This window comes from Struthio camelus, chromosome 7 (assembly GCF_040807025.1).
Source record: "Struthio camelus isolate bStrCam1 chromosome 7, bStrCam1.hap1, whole genome shotgun sequence".
Classification (NCBI taxonomy): Eukaryota; Metazoa; Chordata; class Aves; order Struthioniformes; family Struthionidae; genus Struthio; species Struthio camelus.
In genome coordinates, this window is record NC_090948.1 from 30,156,547 (window position 1) to 30,172,112 (window position 15,566).

At 50.3% G+C, this 15,566-nt stretch overlaps 1 protein-coding gene across 1 annotated transcript; it reads right to left on the reverse strand.

The window, feature by feature from the left end:
* Nucleotides 1-9,123: 9,123 nt before the first annotated feature.
* On the reverse strand, nt 9,124-13,038 carry LOC138067867 (uncharacterized). The gene is made up of 5 exons (XM_068951170.1): nt 12,910-13,038; nt 12,283-12,430; nt 12,089-12,163; nt 9,494-9,917; nt 9,124-9,283 (listed from the first exon to the last, which is right to left on the reverse strand). Exons 1-5 carry the CDS (start codon nt 13,036-13,038, stop codon nt 9,220-9,222), a joined length of 840 nt encoding a protein of 279 aa, XP_068807271.1. The 3' UTR covers nt 9,124-9,219.
* Nucleotides 13,039-15,566: the final 2,528 nt, after the last annotated feature.

Consider the following 15,566-nt stretch of genomic DNA (forward strand, 5'->3'; position numbering starts at 1 on the left):
GACTGACACATGTTTTCTCTCTTAAGGCTCCATTTGAGCCCACATTTAAACTAGTAGAATTAACGTGTGTAGTGTTCCTGGAGTTTTTTTACGCTCATTTATGTAGTCTCAGACCACTGGTACCTTTAAAACTGAAGTTTTTCCATATCTACTTCAGTGGAGCAATTTGACTTTTGGGTTAAGTGAATTGCTTTAAGTTGAATTAGCCTACTACCACAGCTCTACCTGTTGATAAGACCGCAAACTAGCCAAAACTAATCATGGAACTTTTTCTAATGGAACTGTGAGCTAACCTGAAGTCCTGTTCTGCTCTAAGGTCTGATTCTGAAGAATACAGTGCAGTTCTCAATAGCAGGCTGTTTTAGCACCTTCAGAATAAATTCAGGGTATAATGAGTCTACTTGAATGTGAAATAGGCTTGCTCTTTTTGTCCTATTGGTCCTGTGGAGTGAGCCCAGCTTGGGAATTACTTGGGTTATGACTACTTATGCCTCATAACAGAAGCTCATAGGGCCTCATTGGCACAGCAGAATCGTGGTGGTTGATCCACAAGAAAGAATGGATCAGATAAACACATTTCATTTATGTAAACTACTATTATCTTATGTGGAGCCCTTGAGCAATAATAGACATTAGAACTTCACAATATCGCTTATAGAATCACTGAAGCTGTAAAGTATTAATGCTGTTTTGGGGGGGGGGGGGGGAGAATGACTCTTGAATGCTTTCATATGATTCTCTTCCTGTTACTGAAAGAGAAAAATAAAATGTGAAGGCTGTTTCCAAATGTGAGTTTACTTCCGTTGCATTCTACTAATACCTGGTTTCAAATATATTTTGTATGGGAACTTTTTCCACTGAGATCTGCATACTGCTGTGTGCAAGGTACTATTCCAAGTGCAATTTTACAGAAAATGGAATTGAAAAGCTTCTTTTTCTTCCTGCTATAGTTGTTTCATCTTTCTTTGTAGTAATTTTGAAATGTTAATTTGTTTTTTTTCCCATCAATATTGGTGTAACTGATTTGTGTGTGTGTGTTCTTAATTTGTATATGGGAAGTAATTAAAAATGATTCTATCACAAAAAAGCCTATTCCTTTCTTAAATAAGACTTTTTCCACTTGTTTGAAAGTGGGAGTGTGAGGATCTGAACCACACTGCATTTACTCAGGTTATTCTGTTTTATCCACTTTGCAGTGGGTCTGATCTAGTGCTATTCAGAAGCTGTATTGTCATGCCACAAATAGAGCTGTCAAGAAACAGCATAATGGTACCATGCCTTGCCTGTCAGTAGTAAATCTAGAGTTATTTGGTATATGGATAGTGGTTTAGGTTTTGAGACTAGGTCAGACAAGGAAATAGTCAATCAATTTGTGTAGATTGACTGGGGGGGTGTCTTTTTTAATTTCTCTTGTAATAAATGACATTTTCTTTGGAAAATGGATTCTTGCTGTATGGTTGAAGATGATATTAAGAATTTGGCATCTTCCTATCAGAGCTATTTGTAAATTGGAGAGTCGAATGCAATATGCTTTGCTGCAAAATAGTTCACAGAACTTCTTGTAAAGCCTTAAATATTCAAGTATCATGTATGGCATGATGGTGTGTTGTACTTAGTTATGGCTTTTGCTGACAAATTTACGCCTGAACTTCTGAAGTGTCAAAGTTAGTATTTTCTGCCAGTGCTTCTGGTCCTAATTAGAAAGTAGATAGCAATGCAGAGTCAGAATCACTATGACTAGCAACACCAGAAAAAAAAAAAATACACTTGGTGTGCCTCAGTTCCAATTGTAATTGGGCTGGCTTCGATTTCCTGATACTAGTTTTCTGTGTACTTTGCCAGAGGAAAGCCTTTGCTGCCCAGGTACTTAAAGCAGTGAAACATGACTCTTAATATTTAAAAAAAAAAAAAAAAACCTAAACAGGTCAATCAAAGTGTTGGGGGTGGGTGTTGGGTTTTGTTTTTTCTCCTCCCCTGTGAAGTATTTTCTCTGAACTGGCTTTTTCTGGGGTTCTGTTCCCACTCCCCACCCCGAGTAGCTTTATTGCAGCAAGTCGCCAGAGCTGTATTCCAGAAGCCTTGCGTGCTGCAGCATGGCAGGAGCCCTCCTGTACTGCAGTATGCCCATGGGGTACGGCAGGGCTCGATTATCCTCCGTGTCCAGGGTGGCTGCGGCCGTCAGGTGAGCCCACTTCACGTGCAGCCCAGAGGTGGGATCGTCGTGCATGGGTGTGTGCCCAGGAATCTGCCTTCGCCAGTAATTCCTTTCCTGGCTCTACGTTTCTGCAGCATCCTGAGTTCCTGTCTCTCTCCTATTAGTCCTCGTCTCACAAATTGCTACTAGTAGAAGAGGGGTTTCCTTCTGCAGCCTTGCTTGATCTGTGTGTCAACTTCAAAATCACGGCTTAGAGTGGGAAGAGTTAGGCAATCATACCACTCATTGACTTTCTGTACTGGGATTTTGTACTTCATCAGGCAGCAAAATTTTTGCAAGGGTAAGCTCTGCCTCACAACTGTTACATATGGAGAGGACTTTAACTTCTAAAGTTGTCGCTTGAATATCTCAGAAACTTCTATATGCACTGTCTGCTTTGTGGGGACACAAAGCCATGTTTATATAAAAAATGTGAAAAAGTGCTGCGATATAAGTTGAGGTACGGTGTATTTTTCCCCCTGCCCAGTCATTTGTTACTTTTACTGCTTTGTATCGCACAGGAATTCGCTCAGCTAATGTGTCCTGAAGTCCTAAAGAGTCCCTGTTTTCAAGGTAGCAGATTAATGCGATCAAATACTATAAAGAATATATCTTCACATCAAATGATCAGTGTAGACCCAATCTTTTTCAGGGTGTTAGATTTTAATTGTTCAGTTTAGTTTGGTTCTTGATTAGTATCTTTTGTCACATACTCTACTTAAGATCTGAACAGTAGAATGAGTATTTTCTTAGTAGGCATTTATAAATTGCTTACTATATTTTTATTTTAAATATCGCAAGTTTTAATCTGCTTCCTTTGTGGCACAGCTGAACTGCTGTGTCTCCATGTTCTTCTCATGAACTCCCATGAACGCCTTACGGTCCTAAAACTTCAATTTTTAGGCAGCTGGTAATGCTCGTTTGTCTTGTTCCCCCACTAGATGGCACTAAATGATTGCCTATTACTTATTTGGCAGCTGCTGTGAAGCCGGTTGTGGCAGGTTTAGTAATGCATTCTCACTAACAAGCACAGTGAAAGATCTCGATATCACAAAGTGCAGTTCATACTAAATTCAGATGCGGAGCAGGCGCAATTGTCTCGGTTCCCTTTCAGTTACGCTGCATGCCTCTCATTTCGTTAGTCCTGAAACACCAAAAGTTGCTGCTTTTAATTCACGTGATCTTGCTAGGTATAAATCATGTGTTACATGAATACAGCCTTGAGAGGCTGTATTCAGCTCTTACAGGATGCAGAAAGAGGAGACTAATTAGTAAAGTAGTAAGGCTTTCCTAACTACAACCGCAACAACACATTGCCATGCTCTCTGGCTTACTAAACTGTGGTGAAGGATGTTATAATGGAATATATTGATACAACTAATTTCCATTAATTACGACAACATTTTTAGACTATTGATTAGATATCCTGCACAGCTACTGCAAGTTTCCCCCTTGATGGTTAGAATAAAGTTTGCACACTGAAAGAGAGGTTGTCATGCTGCGTGGCCCATCCGGCCCTTGGGGGTGAGATACAGACACACTGAGAAAACGGCATGTGTGGTAAACAACGTGGCAGTTGCCGTAGACGTAGGTCCAAATGCAGCACAACTAAGAAATAACGTGCTCAGAGGGCACCCTTAGGTAAAGTGTAAATAAATATGCACTGAAAAAACAAGCTGATATTTCAAAGTTGTTTCAACAAATTCACAAATATGTTTGCTTAGTCGCATGCTTTAATCATTTGCTCCAGACTTTCTACTCACATAGGTGCTAGACTGAGGCCAGGTCCCTTTGTTTATAAAGGCTGAATGCTTTGAAGAGGACACATTCAAGGTATGAACTATTGTTCTCTTCTGTAATGCTGTAGGCTCTGCTGGTAGCAATATGTCAGCGATCAGAACCTCTACAAAGTGATTTATTTACATGAGTGTGCATCATTTTTTTTGACTTTTCAAGGACAATTTTGACGCCCTGCTGCTAGCAGAGAATTTGTAGCTGGGCAGACATTCTCCACCCACTTTAGAAGTAGCGAGGCTAAGAGGACATCAACCTTCAAGTGAAAACCTTTTAAATCTTGAACAGCAGGTTCTTATTTTGAGTCTGACTCTAACATCTCGTTTACAGAAAGACATTTTGTGAGCCAGCCGATCATAGATGACTTTTTGGCCCCAAATCTTCACAGCTCAGGGCAGGTTTCCAGCCTCGCAGGAGTGGGTGGTGGCGTTTTGGTCAGATGAACGAAGCCAGGTGGGTTGTTGCTTCTCCCGAGCGAGCGTAGGGAGCAGTCACCAGCTGGGAGCGGGCAGAGAGGTGCAGGTGACTGTGATTAACAGTGTTTTCTCCCCCAAACCTCCACCAAGAAGTGGAGGAGCTTCTGCTGCTGCTCTTCTTGTACCTGGTGGCTCCTCCACAGCACGTCCATCCATCTGCCCGAGGCAGTGGCGAGGGGCGCCTGGGGAGCGACGGGTGGAGAGGCTGCACCCGGGGGAGCAGTGGCTCACCGCTGCAGGGGGGCAAACGGCAGGAACAAGGTGAGTTTCTTCTTCTGTTGGGGCCGAGCACCTGTGTTGCAGGGGCCGGCAAGGGCACGAGTTGAGAAGTGGTTTTGCTGAGATCTGGGATGTGGGAGGATCTTCACTGCGAGCTACAAGCAGCGGAAGTTGAAGGGGCTTTGAGGAGATGGAGTGTGGCAGGGGCCTTACCTCTTTACGTTAGAAAACAGCAGCTGCGCTGTTACTGAGGCTTTGGGTGAGAACCAGCTTGTTGGATTTCAGGTGTTCTGCCCTAAACGGAGGGAGGCTGGTGAGGCCTCATTGCAGAAGGTTACTAGTACCTGCTGTGCATCCTTCCAGTGGTGGAGGAGGTGTCCTGGGATATGGTTTGAGATAAAATGTTGCTGATACTTTTGCTTTGAGTTCAGCACAATGACACAAAAGTTAACTCTGACCCAAACTTGCTCACTGTTTATTAGCTGGCTAAGTGAACAAAAATTTAAAGTTATATCATCATTGGGGTTGATGAAGTTCATGAAGAATGGAGGCAAAACCCTTACTCAGCAGCCTGCCTCGTCATCCAGCAGGAATTTAGCAAAACTTTCAGGTCTCGGGAGACCTGAGAAGAGCAGCGTGTGCGAGGACGTAACCGCACTTAAAGGCGGTGGCTGCCCTGGCCGCGGTGCGCTGCCGATGAGGCCGTGCTTCATTGGGTCAGGCAACGCGCAGCGGGCAGAGCCGGCAGCAGTGCCCACCGAGGGTTGTCGCTAGCAGAAAGTGGGCTAAGTACAGCAACCCAGCAACCTAAAGCCCAGCTCTGAGCAAGGGTATGGTGCTTTTTATCTCTTGCTTAGTCACCTCAGTGTTAGAAAATGGTTTTTTTCTTTTTTTTCCACCTCGGTGTCCCGGTCAGGGCGGTCTGGCTCGGAAACGTCCCGCTGTGTGGGCTGGGGCAGGGGCTGTGCTGGGGGCCGCCGCTCCGGCCCTCCCCCTCTGACGGGTCATTATTTTTAACTACCCTTGAGAAACGTCAGTTTAAACTCCTAAGCCTTTTTACCAACTGGGACAAAAACCATGAAACTGGAGGAAAAAATGACTGTGTCTGTAAGATGGGGTCAGGGAGAAGTTAAAAATGTGCAGATATAAGGGGGGGGGCGAGAGGGGGACGGCCTCTGTCACCCTTCTGGTTTTCACTCACCTCCTACTTAAAATTCACCCGGGAAGGTAGGCAGAGGGACACAGCAGCTGCTAAAATTACGGGCTGGAAATCATTTTTAGCAGGCGCGAGCGCCTTGTGGTTTTCCTGCCGGTTCGCGCCGGGCCGCGGCCGGCGGCGCTCCTCCGAGGGGCCGGGCGGCGCATGGGGCAGGCGGCAGCTGCTCGTGTTTAGGCTTCGCTGCAGTCATAAATTTTGCGTTAGTACTAAACAGTGCACGCTCCGCTCCAAAAGATGCAGTGTCTCAGGGCTGTGCCTTTTTTTTTTTTTTTTTTTCCTTCTTCTCCCTGCCAAAAGTCAGCGTTCGGTTAGGATTTTATTTTTTTGGAAGCAGCGTTGCTATTAACTTGATGGTTGCCAAGGCCAAATAAAGTGCAAAGTGTCCTTGGAGGAAAGCTGCCTGGTTCTGTACATCCAGAGGAGCGGGATGCCAGCGCGTAATCTCGGCCCCGCGCCCCTTCACGTGGCTGGCGTATGTTGCCAAGCTCCTATAAAAGCTCTTGCTTGCATTTTTTTCTAAAGACCATCCCCTTGCTCAAACCGCCGCAGCTGCAGCGCGGGGTTTTCTGCTCCGGCGCGGGGGCGGCTGGCCCAAGCAGAAACCACCCCGGCCCAGCTCGCCTGAAGCGCGGTTATAAAAGCGGCACCCGGGGCCGAGCGTGGGGCGACGTGCGGCGTCAGCGCTGGCCCGCCGCCTGGGAAAGGGGGTTTCGCGTCTGAGGCCGCGAGCAGCGGGAGGGCTCTGCCCCACTGCCCTTCTTCCTCCCCATCTTGGGGATGAGGCTGCCCAGCGCTGCGCCCTGACCGGCGGGGGCGACGCCGGCCCGTGCCGCCCTCGTGGGCAGGGCCCCTGGGCGAGGGGGCTTGCCGCTGTGCCGGGGAGCCGGAGGGTTAAAACAGCATCGCCCCAGCACGGCGCTGCTGAGCGAGGTCCGAGGCTCGACGAGACCCCAGATTGCTCATGTGCCGCCGCTGTAATTTGTCACCCTGATCTCCCCCCGTTTTATTACTTCAGTGTGCTTGCCTCTCAAGTCATAGCTTCAACACGTATCCTTCAGTCAATCCGTCTCTCCAAACCTGCCAGCAGTGTGTGTCTGGAGGATGAACTAACGATCTTGTCTGTGTTTAACACCCATTCACCTGAACAGCCCTTCTCCGCTGATCTGCGTATCGAGAGTGGCTCCAGCCGCCCACCCGTTGGCTCAGGCCAGTCCCCTGCCGTTAAGTCGCATCAATGGGATATTTTGGGAATTGATAATAGTCCCAAAGGGGAAGAAAACAGCAGCCAAAATGACTTGTGCCCATATGTTGCAAGCCTCAAACGGATGCAGAGCTTCAACAACCAGTGACGTTTTTACCCTATTCCAGTCCAGAGTAATTTACTAGGGCAAGGCTCTTTCCTCCTGGGAAAAGGCTTAATTTATATCCAGTTACTCTTTTTCTGTACGTACGGCTAGGGTACCTCAGCGGTAGGCTGCCGCCGCCAGCGGCCGGCCATCAGCGTAAAGGCGCGCAGGAGCGCCCGGGGCGAGCGGGGCTTCGTGCCTGCGTTGTACGAGCCGCACAGAGCAGCGGGAGCCTCACAGAAATGGACACACGGCAGAGCCGGACGAACAGGCGTAAAAATTGCACTGGGTCCTTGGCCTCCAGAAACTCTCCAACAACCTCTAACGTGCATCAGCTGGATGTCAACCTCCTGCCCTTCAGGACAAACTATAAAATGTGGTATCTTAGCTCTGTACCTTTTCAAGTCCTTAGTGCCATATTACAGTCACCGGTTTGTTAAAGCTAGAAGTGGGCTCAGACCAAACCTCTGCGTGAGCCTGAATGGCTCCGTCCAAACTTTGCAGCTTGCTTAAACTATTCTCTATTGTTTAAAACAAATTAAAACCCAAGACAGCGGCAGACAACTCACAGCTCCCCCCTTAGCTTCCCCCATGAATGCAAAACCCTTGCACCGGGGGCTGTCACAGCTGAGGTCCCCGGGTTGACTCCTTGCCCACTAAAGCTAAAGGCAAAACTCCCAGTGTGGATAGCGATGTCTGAGGATTAAAATTCAATCCCTTTGGGAACGCCTCCCAAGCGAAGTAGAGGTCAATGATGAGTTTGGAAATATATTATTATTATTAAATCCATTGATGTGTTTTGTTCTGTTTGTAAAACTAGCTGGCAATAAAAGGAATGAATTTCCTATGACTTTGTTCCAAAAAGTCCTTCCATGTCCATATATTTTATGGTATTCCTTAAGGAATGCTGCCAGATCATTTTAATTGGCTTAGCTTTTTATTAATCAGCATAATCAGTTTAATACAGGGTCCTTTCGGTAACAAAATTCGAAGCTTAAAGAAGCCCAGAGCAGCCCCTCTCTGCCTTTGCTAGGTCTGGAACGCGACTACTTTTACGAGTTATAAATAAAGGGCTGGTGCTTGATGAGCAGCGGGAAACGCGCCCAGCGTGTTTGGGAGTCCTGTTTCTCAGTCTCCGTGATAACGAAGTTGCTGAGCCAGGTTTTCCTGCCGGGGCCGGGTTTCGGCAGCGCGGCTGCGGCGGCGGCCAGCCCGGCCGGCGAGAGACGCTCGTCCCGCGGGGCGGCCGGCCACGCTGCTTTCCCCGCGCTTCCTGCAGCGCCACCAGCTCGTGCCGAGGACGGAGCAAAGGGCGCTCGCCGACGCCGAGGTTTCCGGCAGGGCTCGTAGCTGGGCAAGGGCGTCTCTGAGCGGCCTGGCCGAAGCGCTGGGCTGGGGGGAAACGTGTTATGGGGTTTGTCGTGGGGTTTCTGCACCGTCCTGCTTTGGAGAAGGCTTCTGCCTTCCGCCGTCCTCCCCAGCAGCGCGGGCAGGAAAGCTCAAGAGGGAAGAAACGCGTGCCAGAAAAAACAAGCTGCAAAGGCCGTCTTTTCCATGCCGGCGGGTGAGGGCCTAGTGACAGGGAGGATGATGAAGCCGTTCAGAGACTGCCTCAGTCAGCGGGGAGGGGGAGGGAAAATAAAGATATTTTGACTTGAATAAATTTTCTCCTTGGACCGGAGTCAGGCTGGATTCGAGCGTAATTCCTTCAAGCTGCGCTCTTCCCCCAAAACCCTCATTTTTTAGCAGCCTGCCCGCGAGCGCCCGGCTCACGCCGCGGCGGCGGGGCGGCCGTGCCCGAGAGGCAGCCGCGATCCCGGCTGGCAGCGGGCCGGAGGTCTCCCTGCGGCCGGGGCGGGTGTCCTGCGGCACAGCTGCACCGACAGAGGCTGCTCCCGCGGGAGGCAGCAGGAGCAAATTGGCCCAGCTGGCCTACGCTCTTTGAAGGTGTTACAAATTTGGGTGGTAAGACTAATGGCGTGACGTGATGCGCTTCACCTTCTGCACAGCATTCGACTTAGCGCCTCGTGGCTTTCTGGTTTAAAAAAAAAAAAAAAAAAAAAAGTTAAGTGTAACCTCAACAAAGCGCCGGAGGGCCGAACCGGAGCTTGACCCCCCGATGGCGCTCCGAAAGTAGTCCTGGAGCGGGGGCGTCGCGGGGCGGCCGCTGTTAGGTGGCCTCCTGATCAGCCCAGGCGGACCTTTTCATCAACGCCCACACGGAAGCGTTGCTGACAAAACTTACGGGCGGCTTGATGAGCAGCGGGCCAGGAGATACCGCCGAGCGCAGGAAACTGGGCGCAGCAGCGGGACGGGTGGGACGGGTTCGTGTGAGCAAAGCGGGTGTTTATGCCACCAACTGCAGCGCCGTACCTCCGAGCGCGCCGGTGCCGAGCCGGCGTTGCGCCGAAAACCCCCGCGGCTGAGGGACTTCAGGGCTGCAGGGATGAGAGACCCAGCGCGAACCGCCACTGCGGGGCCGTGGCAAAAAGGGCCGTTGTTACTGTTGGGTGTGGGAAGCAGGAAAAGGGGGGCAACACAGTCTTCAAAAGGCGAGGCAAGCAGTGGTGGGCCCCGCACGCTTCCAGGGACCGTTTCTGCAAAGACGTTGAACAACTCGGCAAGCCGCAGAAAAGAGCCACAGAAATGATCTGGATGGGAAGCAAATCCTGTATAGGGAGAGACTTTTTGGCTTACTTGGAAAGAGAGGGAAAAATAAAGCGCGAGAGTGAAAGGACTGAGAGTGGCTGCGTTGCAGTATGCAAGAGCAATGTGGGAAAAAACACCAGGTACCTAATATACCAGATGAAAGCGTAAAAAGCCCCAATACCTGGAAAGCGGGGTGTGCAAATTAAAGAGGGAAATGAGGACCAGCTTTCCACCACTGCGGAGGATTAACTTTGGGATGAGCTGCCAGCGGATGTGCCTCCTGGGCAAGACGACGTGCCTCTCTCCGGAGACGTGCCAGAAGAGTTACTTAGGCTAAGTGCAAGAGTAACTGCCTGACATTTAATGGCTTATAGCGTAGAGGCAGACAGACTAATATACCTTAATGCTCCCTTTTGGGCTTAAACTGTATAAAAAACGCTCTTTGCTGATCTGAATCTTGGCTTCCCACCCCTCCCTGTCACTTCTTTTCTCCTATTCTGTTTTTGGAGGCGTTATTTTCTCTCTCTCTCTCTCTCTTCCTGCCCCTTCTATTGGAAGTCTCTGTGTCTCTGCTTTTGCTGTGACGCTGCAGACCAAAAGTGGGATTGTTGGAGGTCGTGAGGGGACTTAGGTTCCCAGCTCCGTCTGAGCCCAGAACGAGCCGGGGGCCAAACTCCGGGGCTCTTGCAAAAGCCTCAGCCCAGAGCCCTGAAATCCGGGGCGGCGTTTGAACGGGTCAGAAGGAGCGCGCTTGCTGGTAGCGGGCTGCCTTGGGCTTTACTCCTTCATCTCGAGCACTCGGCTGACAGGGGTTTTATAAATACACACAACGATGACGACAAGTAAGAGAGTAAATATCTGGGTGCCGTGTCTGAATTTTCTGCAGTGAAAATCACCGAGGTCGTTTTACTGGCTGGTTATCTCGACGCCGCGAGCATCCAGACGGTTGTCTCCAACGGTTGTTATTAGATCCAGCAGGACATCCACCCTGTCCAGGAGAACCGTTAGTTTCCATTGCTGCTGGAGAGGTCCAGAGAGGTGGCCTTGCGCGTGTTCGTGTCGCACACGGAGCCGGCCCGTGAGCAAGGCCCCGCTTCGCTCCCGCCCTTGGGGGCCGGGTGGCAGCGGCAAAACCGCTCTCGATGTCCAGCCCGGCCGGTTACTGATGGGTGCGGCCAGTCTTCCAAAACGCCCCGGCTCCTCCCGCTGTGGAGAGGTTTCACATCGCATCGCGAAGCCCCCGCCGCCCCCGGCAGCTCGCCGGCCGCCCGGCCGCAGCCCCTTCCCTGCCGCGGCGCTACGCAAGCGGGAGCGGGACCGCCAGGGTGACTGCGGTATCCGACCACCAGCCTTGCTCATCGAAACGCCAAAAAGAAAAGTCTAATATGGCTAGAAAAGCTCATATTTGTCTTTAAAACTCCAGTCCAGCTTGAGGCTGCTTGGCCTGCTCAATCCCGCTCTCGCGCTGCGTCCTCTCCGTCGCCGGCACCGCTTGCAGGTGGCGCCCCACGCAACGCGTGCCGGCCGCCAGCTGGCCTTTCGCCTGCGTGCTTAATTGCCCGAAATTATTTCCGTGCGATCGGTAGAAAAACGCAGGGCGTGGGAGAGGCCCGGCTGCTCGGCGGCCGGCGCGGGGCTCGGCGGGCGCCGGCCGGGAGGGCCGAGGGCGGCGCTGCCCACGGGGCCTGGAGCGGGCGCCCGCGGCAAGGGGCCGAGCGGCTGCCGACGTGCCCCCGTTTGCCGGGAAAGAGACCAACAGCGGTGAAATAGGGGCAGCCGGGGCGGGGGGGTCAGAGCAGGCAGGAGGTGGGAGGCGAAGGAGGGGGGAGCCCGTGGGCCAAGCGGCCCCCGCTCAAGCTGATAAGCTTTATAAGCTGAACATACCACAGCGGCCTCGTTCCCGCGGCTGGGGGGATTGTACCGGCTGTTGTTTTCAGAGGCATGGTTATAAGGGACTTTTTTTTTTTTTTTTTTTTGGACCTGGGGAAGGGGGAACGGTGCTGGAGTGAATTAATAGCAGACTCTTTGTCCCTTTTTCTTGAGCAGCCCGGAAAGGGGTTGGGAACGTCGGGGAGCCTGAGCGCTACCTGGCACAAAAGGAAAACAGAAAGCAAGAATACCTGGCAGCGGTGAAAAAGATGTTTATACGGCCATTAGCGTGGAGTTAAACGCTAGCAGCTGTACTGCCCACCTTTACAGACGAACTCAGGTGGCGAATTTCCCTGCTTTTCAGGTTTGGAAAGCTGTTTGAAATCTGCCCCGTTTTCTGGAAGGGGTTGAAGAGAAGATCCAGTTTACGAAGTGTATTAAACGCCCATTCTTTTAAGAGAAGCCTCCAAGCTATATTTCACACGTGCAGTGCTTGAGGGAGCAAGGCACACGTACCTTCGACCCCGCTTCGTCTCTCCTGGGACTGCGAGGCCGCGTCGGAGCCGCTGCTGCTGCTCCTGCCACGCTGCGTCCATGCGAGGGGGCGAACGGGGCTGAACGTCGGAAGGAAACCGGGGGAGAAAAGTTCACTTTCTTCTCTTGGCTACATTCACTTCACGAAAGCCTCCAGATGTAGCTCCTTTCGTCTGAGTGTTTCTGTCTGCTTCAGGCTGACATTTCCTTTAGGAGAGAGATGGGCAGAGATATTTATGGCAAAAAAGATAAATTTTAAAGCCTTTCTCAATCCAACCTCCAATGCTCTCTGCGGTTACTTGCATGTGTCATTCTTTATATATTTATATACCAACAAGAGAGCTGCTTCGCAGGCAGCTCGGCACGCACCGGGCGCCCCGGCGCTGCAGCCACGAAGCTGCACTGAAAACCCGCTTTTCCCCAAAAAACGTCTTGTGCTTGTGGGCCCCGCAGATGCTGCCTCCGCCGGGGCTTTTCGCCTGCGGACGGGGCCCAGCACCTGGCACTTGCACTGCCTCGTTTTCCAGGCCTGCTACCTTGTCTTTATGAGCACCATTTACTGCACCGGGAGGATGCTACGAGGGGGCAAGCAGCTCGTAGAAGTTTTACTTGACTCCGTAAATCCCTTTGAGCCCCCAGAAAACCATACGGGGAGGCTAGGAGGGGGCCAAACGCTGCCCTGGCGCTGGGCGAGCGCAAAGCGGGCGGCGCGTGCCTGCGAGCAGGAACGCGGCGCATGGATGCGCTTAAAATAACTTTAAACACAGCTAATTAGGACCAGCTTTTCAAACAAAAGGATCTGCAACGAATTAAAACAAAAAAAAAAAAGAAAAAAGAAGAGCGATACCAAAGGAGCTGCGGCGGTGCAGCGTGCCCTGCAGACGACAGTTGGTGGGGGCGTTTCAGCTGGTTTCCCGCCCACGGCCCAGCCCAGCGCCGCACGCACGGTGCTCGCGCTCCGCTGCCCCACGGACGCCGCCCCAGCGGTTTCCTGCTCGGTTTCCTCATTTACGGCACTGAAAGTGTGTTTGCCTTCGTGTCTTACTGCTCATACTGAAGCACAAACGCAGCCCTATCAGACCAGCCCAAAGAGCCCCCTGCTCCACTAACTTCTTTCCTACAATAGCTAGAAATAGGTACTTGGGGAAAAAAAATGCCAAAAATTGGGCGACTACACTTTTGCTGGTGCAGTCCCGCGCGTCTGGCTGCTCCTGTCTCTGGGGCTTCCTGAGCCAGGGTGATTAATAGCCCTTACAGGATATTTTTAAATGTTTTTGCCTACTTGTTTTCATTCTCATTTATTTTTTTGAAAGCTCGAACATCCCACGACTACGGATTTCATAGCATGCTGCATGACATTTGTGTTTCATTATGCTACCTCAGATAATTTTATCCGAGGTTAAAGCACCGTAAAAAGCGACACCTGCTTTCCCCCTGCCCTTGTCCCTCGTCGTGTCGCGGGCCGTCATGTCATCGCGTCCCTCCGCGCTCATCTCCCTCCCGGGACGAGCAGGCCCCGGGCGTAGCGTAGCATCTCTCCTCGTGGGGAAACTGCTCCTCACCTCTCGTCTTGCCTGACTTTTTCAAGTTCTGCTTTATCCTTTTAGACATTGGGGTCCCAAAATGCATGCAGAATGGAGCGACAGGGGTAACGTAATGATGTTTTCTCTTTGGTTTGTTGTCCCTAATTCCCAACTCTCTATTTGCTTTTTTTTGATTAACTCTTATGATCATTGAGTTGAAATAGCCACAGTAACGCCATGCTTGCATTCCTGACTGTGGGAGCTAATTTAAAACCTATTGTTGAATATGCACGATTTGGGGTGTCTTTCCATTTGTGCGCTATTTTGAATTTTCAACACAACTTCAGCTGCCAGTTTATCAGCCTGCCGCTGTGCGTCAAGGACTCTGTCAGCAACTCTCCATGTTTGGTTTTGCTTTTACTACTCCGAATCAGTGAGAAACACCACAACGATATTCGCTGCTCTATGGAAAGACAGACCAGTTTGATGAAGTTGGCTCAGTTCCTCCAAGCCCTGAAAGACGTCGGTGTGGGACAGTACTGGTGGTCCTTACTTAACTAAGCCATTTTACCTCAATTTAATTCAAACAATGCAAACACGTGGAGTAGACATACTCCCAAAGAAATTTGAGGCTATATCCACACCTTAGACCAAATGAGTGGGCAAGATGTTACTTGATACGTACAATCAATGTATGTATAAAAATAAGTCGTCTACCGGTTTTTTCACGTTCAGAAAGTTAAGCAGGGTACGTTGGGATGCGGTTTGCATTGGTTCTTTAACAAAGTGCGTTATCTGAGCCTGCTGTGTAGCCCAGCTTACTTTTGCATGTTTCCCTGATGAAGTTTCTACAGCTGCCCAAGATTTAATTGTATTGAGCTTGCAATGACTGTGAAAATTAAAATGAGAGTTATTGGTCTCGCTCAGAGGCTCGCTCAATAGTTCTTCCCTTCGTGAGGGTCCACGAGGAGTCACGCTGCTGGCACGGACGTCTTTGCAGCGGTTTGCGTTTGCAGGGTTGTTAGAGAAAGCCGAGGGTTTGTAGCAGCAGCCCCAGAGCGCCGGGGAGGTGGGTGCACCTGGGGGGGAGCGGGGGCTCGCGGGAGCGGGGCCGGCCAGCACAGCTGCAGCCCGCAGCCATCGGCCCGCAGCCAATATAAGTGCAGTGGGGGGGAAGGGAGCAGCTGCTGCTCCTTCTCTGAATTTCTACCTGAGGGCGACTCACCAAAAGCAGGTTTCCTCCCTGCTTCCACCCTTGCCCAGTCCAGTGGTATTTATCTATTTATCACTGTTTTGTTTGTAAATAGTGAGTTTTGAAGTCTTAATTCCTATTATTTCTCCAAGGTTTGGCTACGTTTTGTGTTCTTCTCTATGTTTTTTTGGCGAAAATCATCAAGGGCATAAGTATGTCCAACTCTTCTAAAGCCCATTGAATTGTGCCGGCTTATTGCATTGCAGAACTGTGTGGAAACCTTATAAAAAGCTGGCTGGAGTTAGATTTCTGATGCCTGCTGCCTAGATGTGCTCAGAAACTATATAAGAGAAAGCTTTCTTATGGTATTTTGGTATTCTGGTTTCTGTTCTCAGCTGGCCTAAAAAAGTCTGGAGTAAAAAGTAAAATAAAAATTTTGGCTTGCACCCTACTTCACTTAAAACATCTATAAAGTTTTTGGCTCTAGTTTGCTTTCCCTGTAGGCACAGGTTTTGGTTGCATTAGCTGGGCATGCAAGCTCTGTTTCTCTC